Source organism: Rhinopithecus bieti, unplaced genomic scaffold (genome assembly GCF_001698545.2).
Source record: "Rhinopithecus bieti isolate Rb0 unplaced genomic scaffold, ASM169854v2 scaffold_5982, whole genome shotgun sequence".
NCBI lineage: Eukaryota > Metazoa > Chordata > Mammalia > Primates > Cercopithecidae > Rhinopithecus > Rhinopithecus bieti.
Genome location: NW_016805132.1, coordinates 714871 through 732469, shown reverse-complemented (window position 1 = coordinate 732469; position 17599 = coordinate 714871). Strand labels below are relative to the sequence as shown.

Genomic DNA, 17599 nt, shown 5'->3' with positions numbered 1-17599 from the left:
CAATTCCCACTCACCACTTTTCAAGGGCTTAGTGGGCACATGTGGCTGGGGGCTACTGTATTGAACAGCACAGATGTCCATAGAGGCACCAGACTGTGACCCCTGAGGAGAGGAGATGCTGTCTTTCATCTGAGCATAGTTTTCTCTAGCTATAGTGTTTAGCATCTGAGTGTGGTTCTTCAGATGTGTTCATAGGATGAAAAGCTGGATGCATTTGTGAGACTGGCTTGCCTAGCTGTATTTAAAGTGTACAGTTAAATGGATTTGAGTATATTCAGAGTTTTATATTCAGCATACAGTCAATTGTGGAGTGTTTTCATTACCTCCTTAAAAATCTGGCACATCCTTAGCTGTCACCCCCTCATCCCCTCCACCTCTAGGCAACCATTACTCTATTTCCTGTCTCTTGATTTACCAATTCTGAATATTTCATGTAAGTGGAACCATATTGTAATATGTAGTCTTTGTGTCTGGCTTCTTTCACTTAGGATCGTGATTTCCAGGTTCATCCATGTTGTAGCACATATCAATACTTCATGTCTTCTCGTTGTCAAATATTATTTCATTGTGTGGATGTGCTACATTTTATTTATCCATTTGTCAGTTGATGGAAATTTGTATTATTTCCACTTTTTGGTTATTATGGCTTATGCTTCTATGAACTCTTGTGTACAGATTTTTGCACAGACATGTTTTCATTTCTCTGGGGTATATACCCAGGAGTGGAATTGCTGGATCATATGATAAACTCTATTCGTAACTATTTGAGGACCTGCCAGACTGTTTTCCAAAGTGGCTATACCATTTGACATTCCCATCAGCAGTGTATGTGCTTCCAGTTTCTCTACATAATCACCAGCACTTGTTATTATCTTTTTGAGTATAGCCATCTCTTCGTTTGTGCTGCTATAAGAAACTACCAAGGCTAGGCAATTTATAAAGAACAGAATCTCTGTTCTTTCAGCTCTGGAGGCTGAGAAGTCCAAGATCGAGGTGCCAGCATGTTCGATTGCCTAGTGAGGAATGCTCTGTTTCCAAGATGGCACCTTGCTGCCATATTCTCTTGAGGGAAGGAACGCTGTGTCAACTGTGATGCTTGAAGAAGTATATGTAGAAAGGACAATTAACATTTTTTTAAGCTCTGTAAGATGCTGGAATCCCTTTTTATTTTCAGGGAATTTCTGGCAAGCCTGCCACCTAAATTCTTCATGAAAATGACATTTACATTTCATGATTGTGTTGAGCCAGTGAATGATATCATACAGATTTAAAAGAATCTTAAACTGCCAAATGAACTTTCCCTTCTGTGTTGCAGAGGCACTCAGTGGGGTATGAGCTGTGGTGATCACATTTACTGCTTGTTGACTGTTCTTCCCAAGGAGGGAAACGTTTTTGCTGGTGGTCCTCCCTGTGTGCAACTGGGGAGGTTTTTGCAAGGTGTTCTCAGCTCTCTGGTTACTCTCATTTCTGAAATGTTTGACTTCAATGTAGAGGAGCCCAGCCCAGTATGCGGTCCTGCCATGCACAGTCATGACATGGGACGAGGGAGAGGGAGGAGCCACATAGGCTACTTAAGCCTGTAAGTGGGTGACTCTAGAAATTGTACTACCTTCTGGCAGAAAGGCCTGTGCTCTGAAAGATTCGTGAAATACCTGTAGTTTACATTTAATAACTTGCTTACAACTACTTCTGAAAAATACTAGCACTTACGTGATATCGAGTGTAGGGTAATATGTCTGGTTTTAGTGCTTGTTCACATGGTAAACATTGATCCTGCTTCCAGAGAAACAAATATGACTAGGAGAATATGAATGTTCTATTGCTAGAGATGTTCTCTCACATTTTTTTCGTGGACGATATCATTCCTACAGCTGGGGGGCTAGTAGGCAGAGGGAGGAGGCTGTGATATTTTGCTGCACACCTCTGATTTTTTATTTTTGAGTTTTAGAATCCAGGCAAGTATAGTCATTCCTCGGTATCCACAGGAGATTGATTCCTGGACCCCTTATATAAAATGGTGTGGGATTTGCATTTAATTACTTGTGTATGCGCCTCGTCCTGTATACAGTTAATTTAAACTGTAGGTTACCTGTAATACATGATACAATATAAATACTATGTAAATGTTGTTATACTTTATTGTTTTAGTTTGTATTATTTTTTATTGTAGTATTATTAATTTTACTTTTTATTTTTTCAAATATTTTCAATCAGTGGTTGGTTGAATCTGTGGATGCAAAACCTGTGGATATAGAGGTCTGACTGTATATTTTATTCATCATGACAAGCGCAGTTGCCAGCATGCCAAATAATTTGGTTGATCTTGATGATATCCTGCAACTTGATTTCTTATAAATCTCTGTCCAATTGCCTGCTTCTGTGAAGTGCCTTCTATGTGTCAGGCACTATGTCAAGTCTTTATTAACTTGATTTCCTGTAATCTTCACAACAGCCCCATATCACTATTGCCCCACTGTGGAGATGTTGAGGCTCAGAACAGAAAGATTGCTTTCCCAGTGGCAGATCCAGGGTCAAAATACAATCCCTGACTGGGCACGGTGTTTCACACCTATAATCCCAGCACTTTGGGAGCCTCAGGGGGGCGGATCACCTGAGGTCAGGAGTTCGTGACCAGCCTGGCCAACATGGTGAAACCCCCTCTCTACTAAAAATAGAAAAATTAGCTGGGCATGGTGGTGGGCACCTGTAATCTCAGCTACTTTGGAGGCTGAGGCAGGAGAATAGCTTGAATCTGGAAGAGGGAGGTTGCAGTGAGCCGAGATCATGCCACTGCACTCCAGCCTGGGTGACAGGGCAAAAAAAAAATAAGAAGAAGAAGAAGAAAAGAAAGCCCTCTGGCTGCTGCACTCATATGTGCATTGCCTGCACTGCATTACCTCCCACCTGGCTCTTTCCCCTTCTACCGCCTCTCACACCCTCCTTTTCGTAAACCCAAGTAGGATGGCCCTGGATCAGGGCAGCTGCATAGATCTTTGTAGCTCGGTCATATTTCCTTGTATTGTATTGTTCTCTTCTTCCTCACTCTCTTCTTGGAATTCTCATTTTTTAGTCCAGGGAGACATCCTTTCCCCATGTCCTTACCTTACCTTAGCAATTGCCATAAACCTATTGAAACAGTTGCAATCTTTTAGAAAGAGAATTTGTAAAGTTTTAAAAAAGTTAATGTGTATCTAGGCAGTTTCTGCAATGGGACCCGAAATCCACAGAGAATAAAGTTACAGAAAAAAAAAAAAATGTGGTTGGGGATCTAGAAACATGGAGATTATTGTATTAAAAGTATTATGAACACAGGCCAGGTGTGGTGATTCACACCTGTAATCCCAGCACTTTGGGAGGCCAGGGTGGGCAGATCACCTGAGGTCAGGAGTTTGAGACCAGCCTGGCCAACATAGTGAAACCACATCTCTGCTAAAATTACAAAAATTAGCTGGGCATGGTGGTACATGCCTGTAATGCCAGCTACTTGGGAGGTTGAGGCATGAGAATTTCTTGAACCTGGGAGACAGAGGTTGCAGTGAGCCGAGGTCGAACCCCTGCACTCCAGCCCAGGCAACAGAATGAGACTCTGCCTTAAAAAAAGGTATTGGGCAACCCGCTCGGGTCCCCTTCCATGCTGTGGAAGCTTTGTCCTTTTGCTCTTCGCAATAAATCTTGCTGCTGCTCACTCTTTGGTTCCGCATCTCCTTAAAAAAAAAAAAAGAAAAAAATAGGTATTATGAACATGAATTTGCTTCTCTGCCTGGGGTGTCTTAGAAGGGATGAGGCATATTTATTTGTTCCTTCTTCCTTCCACACATCTATCAATGGTGTATTCATTGAGAGACAGTGTAGCAAAGTGGTTAAGAGTTTGGATTCTGAAGCCAGACTGCTTGGGTTGAATTTCAGCTCACTTGCTTCCCTTTGACCTTTGGCGACTTTAGTTAACCTTTGTGGACCTATATGTGTGTGTGTGTGTGTGTGTGTGTGTGTGTGTGTGTGTGTATGTGTTTTTTTGAGATGGAGTCTCACTCTGTCGCCCAAGCTGGAGTGCAGTGGCTTGGTCTCGGCTCACTGCAAGCTCCGCCTCCCGGGTTCACGCCATTCTCCTGCCTCAGCCTCCTGAGTAGCTGGGACTACAGGCACCTGCCACCATGCCCAGCTAATTTTTTTTTTGCATTTTTTAGTACAGACGGGATTTCACTGTGTTAGCCAGGATGGTCTCGATCTGCTGACCTCGTGATCCACCTGCCTTGGCCTCCCAAAGTGCTGGGATTACAGGCAGGAGCCACTGCGCCCAGCCGGGCCTGTGTTTCTTTATCTGTAAAAGGAGGATAATGAGAATAGCTACCTTTTACGGTGATTGAGAGGATTCAGGCAGTCTATGTAAACTACTTAAAATACTACCTGATGTACAGAAAAGTCTGAAAATATGTTAGTTATTATTAATGTTAATATGGACTTTTATGCTCTAATATTCTGCCCTGGGCTTTGGGACTACAATGGACAGAATGTCCCTGACATCATGGTCCTTTCAGCTTAGGTGGAGAGAAAGAGAAAGAAAATAACAGGTGTATATTAGGGCACCAAGGAGATGTACAGTAGATATGGGAGCATATAGCAGGGAGTTCTAATGAAAGGTCCTGGTAGTGTTCATTATAGAACTTTAGAACTGGAAAAGATTGCAGCTATTTTCTTGTCAGCTGCTCCTTTGAAACCCAGAGTGCTTAAATGATTTAAGTTCATTCAGGTGATTTATAGTAGAGCCAGGCCAGAACCTGTACCTCCTGAAACTGAGGTCAAGCTAGAGTGTATTACATCATCAAAGCCCCTCCTAGAAATCTTGGGCCCATTTCATGATGATCAACAATGCTTGATTTTAGAGCAGCTTCTCAGAATTCAAACTTGCATTGTCTCTGGCTCCTGGGAGCTGTCCTGATGGTTATTTATGCCAAGCATCAAGTAATAATGATAATCATTGTCTTCTGTTTACTTTAAAGTTGTCCATCCTGATAATGGTTGGTTACCCAGTTTCCAAAATTCAAACTGGATGTTTACAAATGGCCAGCAGAATAAATCTCTCTCTTTACCAGGTGATCATTATCAGGAGAGATTTATTCTGCTGGCCATTTGTAAACATCCAGTTTGAATTTTGGAAACTGGGTAACCAACCTGATTAAAACCTGGATCACGCAGAGCTGGCTGAGGAATACATGTGGATAAAATGTATCATTTGACTTGGAAATGGAGATGAAAAAGCATCTTTCAGGAAGTGTATGTTGGGTGGGCAGGTTGGGGGATTAAAACCTGATTCAAGAAGGTGATAGAACCTTAAAGGTTTCAGATGACTTATAATTTAACTGTAATGGGAAAAATACTTTACCACTAAGATAATATCTTGGAATAAATTTGAAATCACAGGCTGTATTATGGATGTGTTTGTGGGTGTATGTGAATTGCAAAGAATGAAATTTTTTTGTGAATGTAATTTAGCATGCGTAAGATGACAAATAAGCTATATGCAGTAAGAGTCCATTTAATACAATGTGTGTAATTTTAAACTTAAAATCGTCATGCTTTAGAACTGGAAGGGACCTTAGAGATCATCTAGTAGGAATCATTTTGCAAATAGAAGAACCGGAATCCCAGGGAAGGTGAGTGGCTTTGCCTGCACTGCAAACTAGAATGCAGATGTTTAGACAACTGCATTTGGAGACTTTTTACAATGTAAAGCTTGATGTCCAGGGGCTCACTTTTAGTATTTTAGCAGTATTAGTTTTATGTCATTGCTAATCATAGCCATAATGTAATTTCTTCTGGAAGATGGGCCATCTCTTCAGCCCTTTGCATATATGGATACTTAATACAAATACTTTTTGTGACTCCTAATTAATACTCCAATTAATATCTAATGATAGAAGTTTAGGAAAATTAAAGCAATGTTACTTGTCAACTTCTTTTGTTTAGGCTCTTAATGTGGCTTCTTCTGATTTCTCAGCTGATGCAAAAGAATTCAGAGGAGGTCATGTGTGCTGCTCTTTTCATAGGAAAACACTGGTTGCTAGAGGGATCAATTTTAACATAGTTTCATATCATAGAGATTTTAATAATGCAGTCTAAAATATTTGTACATGAATTCATTAAGCCCAGATTAGTCTTATTATAATTACTCAAAAAGTAATTCAATTTAAGAGAAAACATTTTAAATGGATATAAAATACACTGTGAGCTGGGAAGCCACACTGTTCTACTTTATCAGCTCTATAAAGTACTAGCAGACTTGAACATAACTTTCATAGTATACAGAATGCAATCATAAAAAGTATTATTCCTAAATCTATTTTTTTATGTTCTTTCAGTAGTTAAGAGCTTTATTCCTCTGTGCTAGGAATGAGATATGCTAGGGATAGGATGTCGTAAACATGGTAGGGGCTTACCAGCTCGTGTCTCTTGCACTGCCTTTCCAAGTCAGCGCAGGTTGATGGGTTACAAGCATACAGCCCAAGATTGATGTTGGTAGTACATTCCCTAGTAAATGTAGCGCGAAGATTCTTTGAGGCTTTTTTAAAATATTTTTTTCTTATCCACAAATAAAAGACATTTACTGAGCACTCGGTGCCTTCAGAGGTACAACAGTGACAGGCAAAGTATTGGTCTTCATTTCTAATATGATAAAAGGTGAAGGGAGGCCAGAAGCAAGGAAAATGGGAGAACTTTCTCCAGCCTACATCCAAAACCAGGTAGAGAAGAAAAGGCAGAGTGAGATAAAAGATCTTGCAGCATTAAAGAGCGGTTGTCGTTTTTGGCTTAGAGAGCTGGAGATGCGGAGCAAGGCCTTCCGGTTAGTCCTTAAAGCTATTACCAAGGCTCACTGGGGCTCTGTTCAGTTTGAGCAACCTTAGTGTGCCTGGAGGAAGCAGGAGGGTCATGAATATTGGCCGTGTGGCTACATGGTTGCCTGAGCTGTCTGGCTTTGGAGACACAGAAAACTAATCACAGCCCCGATGTGGTGCCACTGAGGCTGAGCGGGGACTCTGGAGGAGCTCTGGACTCTGGCCATGCTCCCGGAGAGACAGACCTGCACCTGGGCAGGAAGGGGCTCTGCTTCAGTGGTTTGTTGTGCTCAAACTTTATTTAATAAAACAATGGAACCCTTTTCTCAGGCAAATTCTCCATAGAACCCCGTTATAGGGAACAGAACAGCTCTGAGTGCTGCCAATTCAGCTGCCCCCATACAGTTCCTACCTCTTTTGACCCTTACCCACCAGGGAGTGTGGCTTGAGATGCTGATCAAAGCCCGGGACAGGGCTAGCTGAACCCCCTAAATGGTATCTTGAGAAACAAAGACAAGTCCAGAGGAGATGGGCAATGTTAAAGGAATGAGTGGTACCCAAAACAAAGGTCAGGCCTTGGGTTTCTGGCCCCTCTGGGTTCTAACCACAACTCCTTAGATTGCTGGTGTTTGAAGGTAGGATGTCATTGGATCACTGATGTCAAGGCTTAAAAATAATTCATTCATAGGTAATATCTGAGAATTGATTTGGGGCTTCTGAGTGGCATATAGCTACAAGATGACAAGAAGGAATTAGAAGGATCATTTTATTTTCATAAATTTTCCTCTCATGATTCCTTTACAGTCCTATGCAAGTCACAGAGGTTTTTCAAATAGTAGACAACCATTAATGTTTTTTGAATAATAATACTATAATTTATAGAAGACTTTCTGGGTGCCAGTCATCCTGTTCTCTTATAGGCAATCTCTCATTCAGTCTCCATGGCAAATTCTGTCTCCACAAAAATTACCTATTGTTACTGGCATGTTGCTGATGAAAAAAATCGAGGCTTGAGGAGATAAAATAATTTGCCCAAGATCGCACAGGCGGACATAGGACCAGCTCTGACATCAGAACCTGAGTTTTTATGACCCTGTTTCTATTGCTTATTGTTACAACATTGACTTTCACCTATTGAACATGCAGCATAAACCAACCACCATGTGCTAAGTGCTTTACATATATGCTTTTGACTGTCCTCGTAGGCATTCTGCAAGATCAATTTTATTATCCTCATTCTACAAGTGAGGAAATGAAGAATCATAGAATTTAAATAGCTAGTCCAGTGTGGCTAGGATGCTGACTTTTTCCAGGATTGAACGAATATTATTTGACTACAAAGTACTTGTGCTCTGTGCTGATTAAATTATCCCACTTGATCCTCATGATATTCCTATGGTAGGGAAAAAGCTCTTCACTACTGTTGCCATTTTATAGATAGGAACGTAACTACAACATGTTGAGTGATTACTCCGGGTGTCCATTTGGTAAGGGGTTGGGACTTGATCCCAGATCATTAAGATCCAGTGGCCATAATCCTGTGGTGCCACAGCACTGGATCAAATAAGGACTCATCCTGTCACCTTTGGAGAGCCCACCTGCAGGTTTGGACCTGAGCTTTGTCAATTGAAAACAGAACTTCCCTGGAGTGCCACGGGTACTCAACAAGTAGGGAGGCATTGATGGGCCACACTTTTCAACATAAAAAGGAAAAATTCACTCCATTCACAGAGATTTGCAGAAGAAAGGTACCGACTGAATTCTCATTACTCTTCGTGTCTACGTACAGAGCTTGGTGGTTTTTTAAACTTGGTGAGGGGGACAGCTCAGCTGATTGTGAAACTGACTTTGGTTAATGGTGAACTGACTCCATCAAGAAAGCCGCGTTCATTCCAGCTGTTTCCTTCCTCGGCCCTGGTTAGTTGGGTCCCAGTAAAATTCGCAGCGCTTTACTGTAAAAGCACTTGTACTTGAAAGAGAATTTTCTTTCTGTAGCTCAAACCACAGGAGGACTCGCAAGACAGCTGTCTCCCCAGGTGAGACTTCTTAAATGGGAGTTAAGTGCATGCATTTCAAGAAACTAAACTCTCCTCATCTATAATTTAACCTAGAAAAGAAAGCAAAATTGAGAGTAGTATGATTACATTGTTTGAGAACTAGTAACTTTACCTCCCCCAGTTTTATGGAAGTCATGCTCGGTTTCACTGTTTGCCATACCTTTAATACTGTGGGGTGTGGGCTAAGTGTGATATTGTAATAATAGTGAGAGTTTCTCTAACCATAGTTATGGACTATGGCTTGAAATAGTAAATGATTCCTGGCAGACTGAATGAGCAATAAGACTGCCATCCAGTGCTCCTCATAAAACAAAGCAATAGATAAATAAAGCAGAGCCAACTTACTTAACCTGCGTGGCTCTGTGCACTGCTAATTATTAACCCAGGCACAAGAGAGGGGTTCACCCAGAGTGTAGTTAAGTCATTTTTAATCGAGGTAAACACTAGTCATGTGGATGAGTAGCACTCAAGAAAGTTTTAATCAGCAACATTTAGGAATCACCCAGCCTAATTGCCATAACTTATTAATAATAATAAATGATCAAGTCTTTTTATGGCCCCTGTCTCTGGAGGACTCAGTGCATTAAAGACCTCTAGGGTGTGAATCTCTTAGTAGCTGTGGGGAAGGGGCGAGTACCCTTGATGCTCATTCCTAACTGAAGAAATTGGACAGCAGGGCTAAGAAAGGCAATCTGAGTTCCTTCTTTCTTATTTTCTTCCTCCCATATCTGAATCACCAACTTATACACGCCCTTTCATCTATCTATAGGACCAGAATGGCTCCAGGGGCCAGTGGGGCTGGGGAGGCGGGGCAGGCGGAAGAACAGGCTTTCCTTTGTCCACGTGAATGATTGGGGTTGGGGTTTTCTCCCTTGGGAAGTGAGTAAGAGCAGAGCTTTGTCTGAAGGAGTTCATTTCCTCTGTACCAGTGTCCCTGGTGTCCTTTGGGCTCAACCTGATTCTGGCTAGAGCAGCCACTGGCAATTCCCCACTCCATACTGGTGTGATTTCCAACTCCTGCAAGAGCAGAAAAGATGGTCCTGAGTCTTATTCTCAGAGTAATTCTCCACAGCAGCGGATGGAATGGGAAAACATTTGTTGTATATCTAACTTTACCTTCTCACCACGATAGGGGTATTAGAATATGCCTGGGTTTTCAACAAGGAAACTCGAGCTCAGCAAGTGTAATGGATGGACTCCTGACTTTGTGGTTGGTTAGATTGAAAGAAGAATATCACACTCAAATTTGAGGTCTTTTGATTTTTGTAAGTGACTACTCCCTATAGTTTAGGAGATGGGGGTGGTGGACAGGAACACCAGTGTAGCGAATGGTAAGAATATTTCAATGGCTGATATCCTTTGACATCCACAGTTTGGGAGAGGAAGTTAAAATATAGCCAACAGCACAAAAACCACCACCTTCTCCTTTATTTCCCGTTTGTCTGCCCATGAATCATGTGTGCATGAGCCAGGATTGCCATTTCATTCTGGAAAAGTGAAATTTTAAAGAAGGTACCCAAACTATTATTAGAACAAAAAGATAATAAGAATGGAGTGATTTATACCTCAGACAACGAAAGACATAAACTTTGAGTGTTAAGTTCCAAGATAATTCATGTGCAAAATTGTTGCAATATTCATACTAATGTTTATTAAAATTTACAGTTGAATAAAACAGTGTAAAATGTAAACAAAGCTGAAAAGAGTTTTGGAAAATCTAAAATAGTTACCGTGAGTTTTTAGAATAGAAGATATGAATAGTTACTCCATGTATATTTGTCTGCTAAAGCGTGAAATATACAATGGAATTGGACAGAATAAGGTCACTAAATCCCTCCCTGAATTTCCATCCTCCCTGTCCACTGATACTTTTCAGTGATTCAGATCAGTACTGAATTTTGAAGGAAGTGCTCCTTGTCAAAACCACGCAGAGGAGGTTGAGGATTCTGGACGGACGTCGAGACTGAATCCGTATTTCAAAGACTAATCTTATTTCACTAATGTTTTCAGGGTTGGAAATTTTTGTCTGTATTCATTAGAGGGGAATGATAAATCTCTAATTTGTACTTTGCTAATAATAGTCATGAGCTTTTGTGCTTCATTAAGGTTAAATGAATCTCATGTAGTCCTGGCTCAGTCTTTAACTCCATGTGTGATCTGGAGAAAAATCTCTGAATTGTCGGGGACTCAGTTTCCTCATCTGTAAAATGAGGAGGTTGGATCAGATGAGTGCTAAGACAGACCAGCCCTCTTTCCCTCCCTCGTAGGTGGGAGCTTGTCATGCCCAGGCGGGTAGGATCCACAAAGGTGTTTAGGAGACATTGCTCTTATCCTCAGGAGCTCATGGTCTATAGAAATAACTCATTATAATAAGAGCTATAATTGCAACATGCACAAATTACTCCAGGGGCACAGAAGCGGAAACAGTGAATTCCCTCTCTGTGGGAATAAACTTCACAGTGGCTGTGACATTTGAAGGCTGAGTAGGAGGGCTCCTCCAGGTGTGCTGGCTGGTCAGAGGGTGGGTGGTGCAGACTATGGGTTCCAGGAAGCAAGTGCCTGTGAAAGTGGTATATTTAGGGAGCTGCACATGATTCTCACAGTCTCTGGGCAGTGGCATCCCACAGACTGCTGGATCGGAATTTGTACTAATGATGAATTACTGAGTTTAGAGACTACTGTACAGTGTATATCAATTAGAGCAGAGTCAAGGTTTCCTGTAGTGGCACTGGTAGGACCCATTTACATCCCAGTTGGCTTTGTTGAGTGTAAAAGAAATGGTGGTGTTTTTGCCAATTCCCTGGGAATTATGAGCCTGCAATCTGTTTTACCTGCACCACAACCACTGGCCTCAGTGTGCCCTTGGGAGTATGAACAACTCCCTGTGGGGTCACGTGTGCCCAAGTGGAGTGAAAACTGCCACCATAGATCTTCTCTTCTTGCAGGCTGTTAACCTACAAGGTGCGTGTCTCAGCCACACCACTGATGGACCCTTGGTTCTTTGTGACTATGTAGGAGCTGATGTTTCTGGTAATGACAGAGCAAAATTAGATGTTGATGATTATAGTTCCTACTTAATTGTTAAGATGAAAATAACATCAGCTTTAAAATTTGGGTTGTAAATGTAAGGCATGTTCATTGCTAAAAATTAATACAGAAATGCTTGCATAAAATGTAAAAAAGGTAACCCTAAATTCCATCTCCTGAAAATAATCAATATTTCTGTGACCATTGTCACAGATCTCTCTTCATACAGGTACATAAATGGGCTCAGGATTATATGTGCCATTTTGCTATCTAATATTTTCATTCAGAATAATCAAGGTCTTTAAATAGCCATTTAAATATAACCTGTACGTTATGCACATGTACCCTAGAACTTAAAGTATAATAAAAATAAATAAATAAATAAATAAATAATAGCCATTTAAAACAGCTGCACAATAATCCATTGTGTGAGATATATTATATTTGGCTTGATTCCTTATTGCCAGACAATCAGGCAATATCCAGTGTCTTGCCAGTATAAACAATGTCATAAGGAACATTCATGTAGATTTCTTTTATATATTTTGTTATTTCATTAGATTAAAGTCCTAGGAGTGGTATTGTTGGGCCAAGGAGTGCATATTTAATATTTTTTATATACCGTCAAACTATCTTCTAGAAGTTTCATTCCTTTTTACAGTCCTACCATCAGAGCAGGAACTGGCTTATGTCTGAGTAGTGCTGTCTGTATCTCTGCTGGTGTTCTTTTGTCTTTAAGTTACTGAGTGAGAAAGCATGAGCAAATGAGAGTACTTTTGGAGTGAGTGGGAGGTGGTATAAACAGGGTGAACCTGAATCCACGTGGGAGATGTCAAAAAGTACTTGGCATTTGTACATATGTTTATCAAAAGATATGTACGGAAATGTTCATCACAATTCCTAATTTCCAAACGTTGAGAACAACCCAATATCCACCAACAGTCGAGTAGAGAAATAAACTGTAGTATAACCCCACAGTGAAATACCACATGGCAGTGAGAATGAATGAGCTACCATGTGCTACGGTATGGATGACTCCAAAAGAAGCCAAGAAAAGAATTCATGTTGTATCATTCCATTTACATAAAATTCAAAACCAGGCCATTGAATTTCTTGTGGGGTGGTAGTTAGTGACTGCTTGTTTATTTTTTTAACTAGAGAGAGAGAGAGAGAGAGAGTGTGTGTGTGTGTGTGTGTGTATGTGTATGTGTGTTGAGATGGAATTTCGCTCTTGTTCCCCAGGCTGGAGTGCAATGGCGTGATCTTGGCTCACTGCAACCTCCGCCTCCTGGGTTCAAGTGATTCTCCTGCCTCAGCCTCCCAAGTAGCTGGGATTACAGGCACCCACCACCACGCCTGGCTAATTTTTGTATTTTTAGTAGAGATGGGGTTTCACCATGTTGGCCATACTGATCTCAAACTCCTGACCTCAGGTGATCCTCCTGCCTCAGCCTCCCAAAGTGCTGGGATTACAGGCATGAGCCACCGTGCCTGGCCCTAGATTTGTGTTTCCTGGTGTCAATGTAATTGGCATTTAGGGTATTTAGGTAGCTTCTCAATATTTGCTGGAAAAAATACATTAATTTTTTTTAACTTTTCTAACAGACTTGTTCCTCTATGGTGTTGAATGAGTTACTTAACTTTCTGGAGCCTCAGTTTCCCCATCTATAAAATGAGAACTATAATAAAACTTACTTTATAAGATTGTTGTGAAAGTAATATCAATATAAATAATAGCTGCTGATTTTTCTATGTTTACTATGTACTGGGCATAGGTCTAAGCTCTTAAAATGTATGTCATCATTTGTTTAATTTTTCCCATACTTAGATCTATTTTGTGGTTTAGGGAACTGTAAGTCACAGAGTTAGTAAGTGTGAGGCCAGGACTGAAATGCAAGCAGTCTCATTCCAGAGCTTGAGCTCTTAAGCACTGTCTCCTGAATTGAAGGAAATATGCATAGAGTGCTTAGCAAAGTCAGCATATGTTATCATCATACTGTGACTTTCAACATTGTTACTAATATTTTTTCTCCTCTCTTTCTCCCCTCTCCCCTCCCCTATTTTTCTTCTCTCCTGGCAGATGTTTTTCAGCAAGGTAAGTTCACTGTTTCCTGCCTGCGTTTTCACTGGCTGTGTGCTCTTTGGGGAATATGGGTGTGGTCTGTGTGCAGAGGGTTATAGGGCTTCTCATTCTCTATGGACACGTCATGTGGGACCTCAGGGACACCGTGAGGACGGTGGCTTAAAGTGCCAACAACCTCCCTGGGCCTCTGCTGTCCAACCTCTGCTTCTTCCTCTGCACCATGCTTTGGGGTAGGATGTAGACTGGACAGCTGGGCAGGGACACTTGGAGAGGGGTCTGTGGCTGGGCCCCGGAAGGAGGGAGGGATGCTGTGGGCGTGGTGAGGACTGAGATTCTGGAGGGGAGTCTGGGGGAAGGCCCCTGTCCGTTGGGGCTCCTGCATCTGGGTCAGCTGCTGCTCCCTGTAGCAGAGCCAGTGGAGATTTCTTTGCCAAGCAAACATGCCACTGTTGTAGAGGTGTGGCAAGGCCATGGCTGGCTGGCCACCTCATGCCTTTCAACCTCACTAACTGGGTCTGTGACTGAGATAGTGTCACCCAGGTGAGGGTGTACAGTGTCGTCTGTTTTACTGGGCAAGGTCATGTGCTCTGAAGAGCTGGAGGTGAAATCCTAACCCCACACTGGCCCACGTTTTAATCCCCACTTAGGATGCAGAGCAGTTGTGCTCTGGGGTGCAGCAGGAGACTCATGGATCATGGCCTCCTCGGACCTTCTGGATATACGTCAAGGGGGAATTGCCTTTTTAATCACAGCTTGACACTACTGGGTAAAAGTAGCAGGATATCACTGTTTGTAGTCAAGCTGGGAAATATGTTGGTAGCACACATCTGCTGTGTCTTTCTGGAATCTAAGGCTGGCTTAGAATAAAAGAGACTGGTTTAAAAATATACCCAGGCATTCCATAAATAGCTTCCAAATAATCTTACAGGCTTGGTATTTTCACAACTGTTATTTCACCCCAAACATGCAGCGTGTGTTATGGAGAATATCTGCTTTCTCTGATAGAACTGCAGTTGTGGATAACAATGAGGGTACTGTTGTATTGTCTTTTAAGAGTCTGGAGTCATAGACTTACTTTTATAAATAATTCATAAATCCCAACAAGCTATAAGTAATAAGTTCCATTTGGCTAGAGACTAAGAGATGAGCAAAATTGAAAAGGTGTCGTGACTGTTCGTGTAATGAAAGTGCTGCTGTCAGGGCCTGTTGCTGCAGTGAGTTTTCTTCCTTGACAAACTGGGGGGTCGGTGGGGCACTCTAGGCAGATCATGTTTTTTCTGTGAACTAGAATGTAAGCAACCCCACGCTGGATTGCATGTTTCCTCTTGAAACACGAAACATTTGAGTTTGGAAAGTCTTTCTGGAACATGTGTGTTGAGGCTTCTGGAGAATGGGGAGAGGAGAGGCTGGTGTCAGATCTGGCTTTTCTATACACAATGGTGAGCGTTCATGGTGGTTGTAATTGGCAGAAAAAAAAATGGCTTACCAGACTGCCTCTGTCAAGTTTGCCTTCTTTTTTAATCAGTCATGCCATTCGATTGATGGGATTTGCCTGTCAGTAACAATGATATGCAGAGCAAAAGTTATAATCATCTACAAATCACCGGCTATGGAGACTTCATAACAACTGCCAGAGATGGAAGCTGCCAGCTACCCATTGCTCTGTGTGTCGGTGGGCAGCAGCTCCCTTATAAGGTATTACTCCGATTTCAAAGGGAAGGAACTGAACTTGCTTTTGTGCATTATTTACATGGCTCGGGCCGTATTGGACCATTTCATATGGAGACATTCTCTAAAATAATGGCAAAGAGCTCGCCTGCTGGTGCCCCCTCCTTACCTTTGTTTCTGGCCATCCTGTTTATGAAAATATTGCTCCGTAAAATGTTCAGCCGGTGACAGTCACATCAGCTCTGTGTCTTACAGGCGGAATCTAAAACCGTGATCTCCACAAGGTCTTCTGTGGTTGAAACTCAGGGCCAGAATTGTACCATTAAGTTGAAATATGGGGATGATGAATTGTGCTAGAAATCCACAAGCAGAAAATGACTTAGCTTCAAATGAACAGATGCCACTGCGTTGTCTGAGGCCCATGCACACGATAGCAACATTGAGTGGCCCTGCCTTCCTGGACACGCCATGGGCATCCAGGCCCTGCTTGCTTTGACGTGGCCAAGGAGTCACGGGCAGTTGGGGGAAACACTGCTTGATAAATGTGTGCTTCTGGCAGTGAGGGAGGGAGGACTCTGCCCAGTGGAGTCCCTGCTTATTTGGGCTGCTGTGCACTGTGGCAGGCAGAAGAGGGAAGCAGGCTTGCAGCTGACAACATCAGACGTTCTCAGAGGAAACAGCAGTTATTTCCTCTGGATTGCATTATCTTATATTTCACTACAGATCAATCTTGTTATAGTAGGTGACAGCACAGCAGTTACTGCTGGGTTTTCTCTGCTGTAGCTGTGGCATGTGCACGTGAGAGTGTGCTTCTACCCTGCTCTCATGCCATTTTATAGCTTCTTTCTGTTCTTTCATCTGTAAATGCCACTTGCTGTGACGTTGAGACCATAGAGTCTGAGGACGGTCAAGGACCAGCAGGCCTGCAGCTGGGCCTTTCTACATACGAGTTCCGGGGCCACGGGGCCATGTTTTCAAGGAGCCTTAATTGACCTACATTCCCTGTTGTCCACAGAGACGTTGGGTGGCTCTCAGGAATTCCAAAGTGCCATAGAATTGCTCTTCACAGCTTCAAATGCAATTGAAAATTCAATATGTGCATGCGTGTCTAGAGTCTTGAGTTTTAGAGCACTTTAATACCAATCGTTTACTAATGATGAAGTCAGGACCACACAGACACACATGCACGCCTCATTTGAAGTTACTGAAGCACCTTTTGAATGCTCATCCGTTGCCTCAACCTTGATTCTGAAATCGAACAGAAACTGAGCAAGCTGCTTGGAAATCACAGCAGTACCACTCAGCAGAGCATTTTAAAGTGTAAGTGGGCATAGTATAAAGATTTCACCATTTAGTTAATCCTCCCTGCACTGCCAGCTGAAGTCCCTTAAAGACTCTGAGCCCAGGGAAGCATAACCTTTCCTCCTCCCTTGTTCTCATCTGGATCCAGAATCTTGTTAATGGAGAGATTTTTCTTCTGGCTTCAGTAATTTGCGATACCCCTCAAACACAGGGCGTGACATGTTTATTCTGCAGCTGGTACATATGTGCAGGGCACTTTCTAGACTTTGAGAATAAGTGAATAAGACAGCACAGGGTCCTGTTTTCAGAGAACTTATAGTCTAGCTTGAGGGACATTCTGCAGCCAAGTTTACAAATAAACTTGGTAAATTCAAACAGGGATGAATGAAGAAAATATCTCAGGGTGATGTGCTAGTGGCTACCGGGGCCACTGCAGGAGGAGTGGCCAGAGAATGACAAGTAGCGCCAGTTATTGAAGTATCTTGGTGAAGGACAGAAGGATTTACAAGATAGGAACACCCGATGTTCCAGGCTCAGAAGAAAGCCTGGGGTGTGTCTGGAGCTCGCCAGTGAAGGAGAAAGTTGTGTGAAATGAACAATGAGAACAGGGCAGGCATCTGGGGGGCTGAGAG

At 42.2% G+C, this 17599-nt stretch overlaps 1 protein-coding gene across 6 annotated transcripts in view; it reads left to right on the top strand.

The window, feature by feature from the left end:
• The window catches only part of GFRA1 (GDNF family receptor alpha 1), a 224342-nt gene that overhangs the window by 51785 nt on the left and 154958 nt on the right, over window positions 1-17599 (top strand). For 5 of the 6 annotated variants that reach the window (XM_017871242.1, XM_017871239.1, XM_017871240.1 and 2 more), the window contains exon 5: window positions 13995-14009. The exons of the other annotated variant lie outside the window; for it this stretch is intronic. In XM_017871242.1, coding sequence (XP_017726731.1) covers window positions 13995-14009 — 15 coding nt within the window. The remainder of the gene's footprint in view (window positions 1-13994; window positions 14010-17599) is intronic. 6 annotated transcript variants of the gene reach the window in all.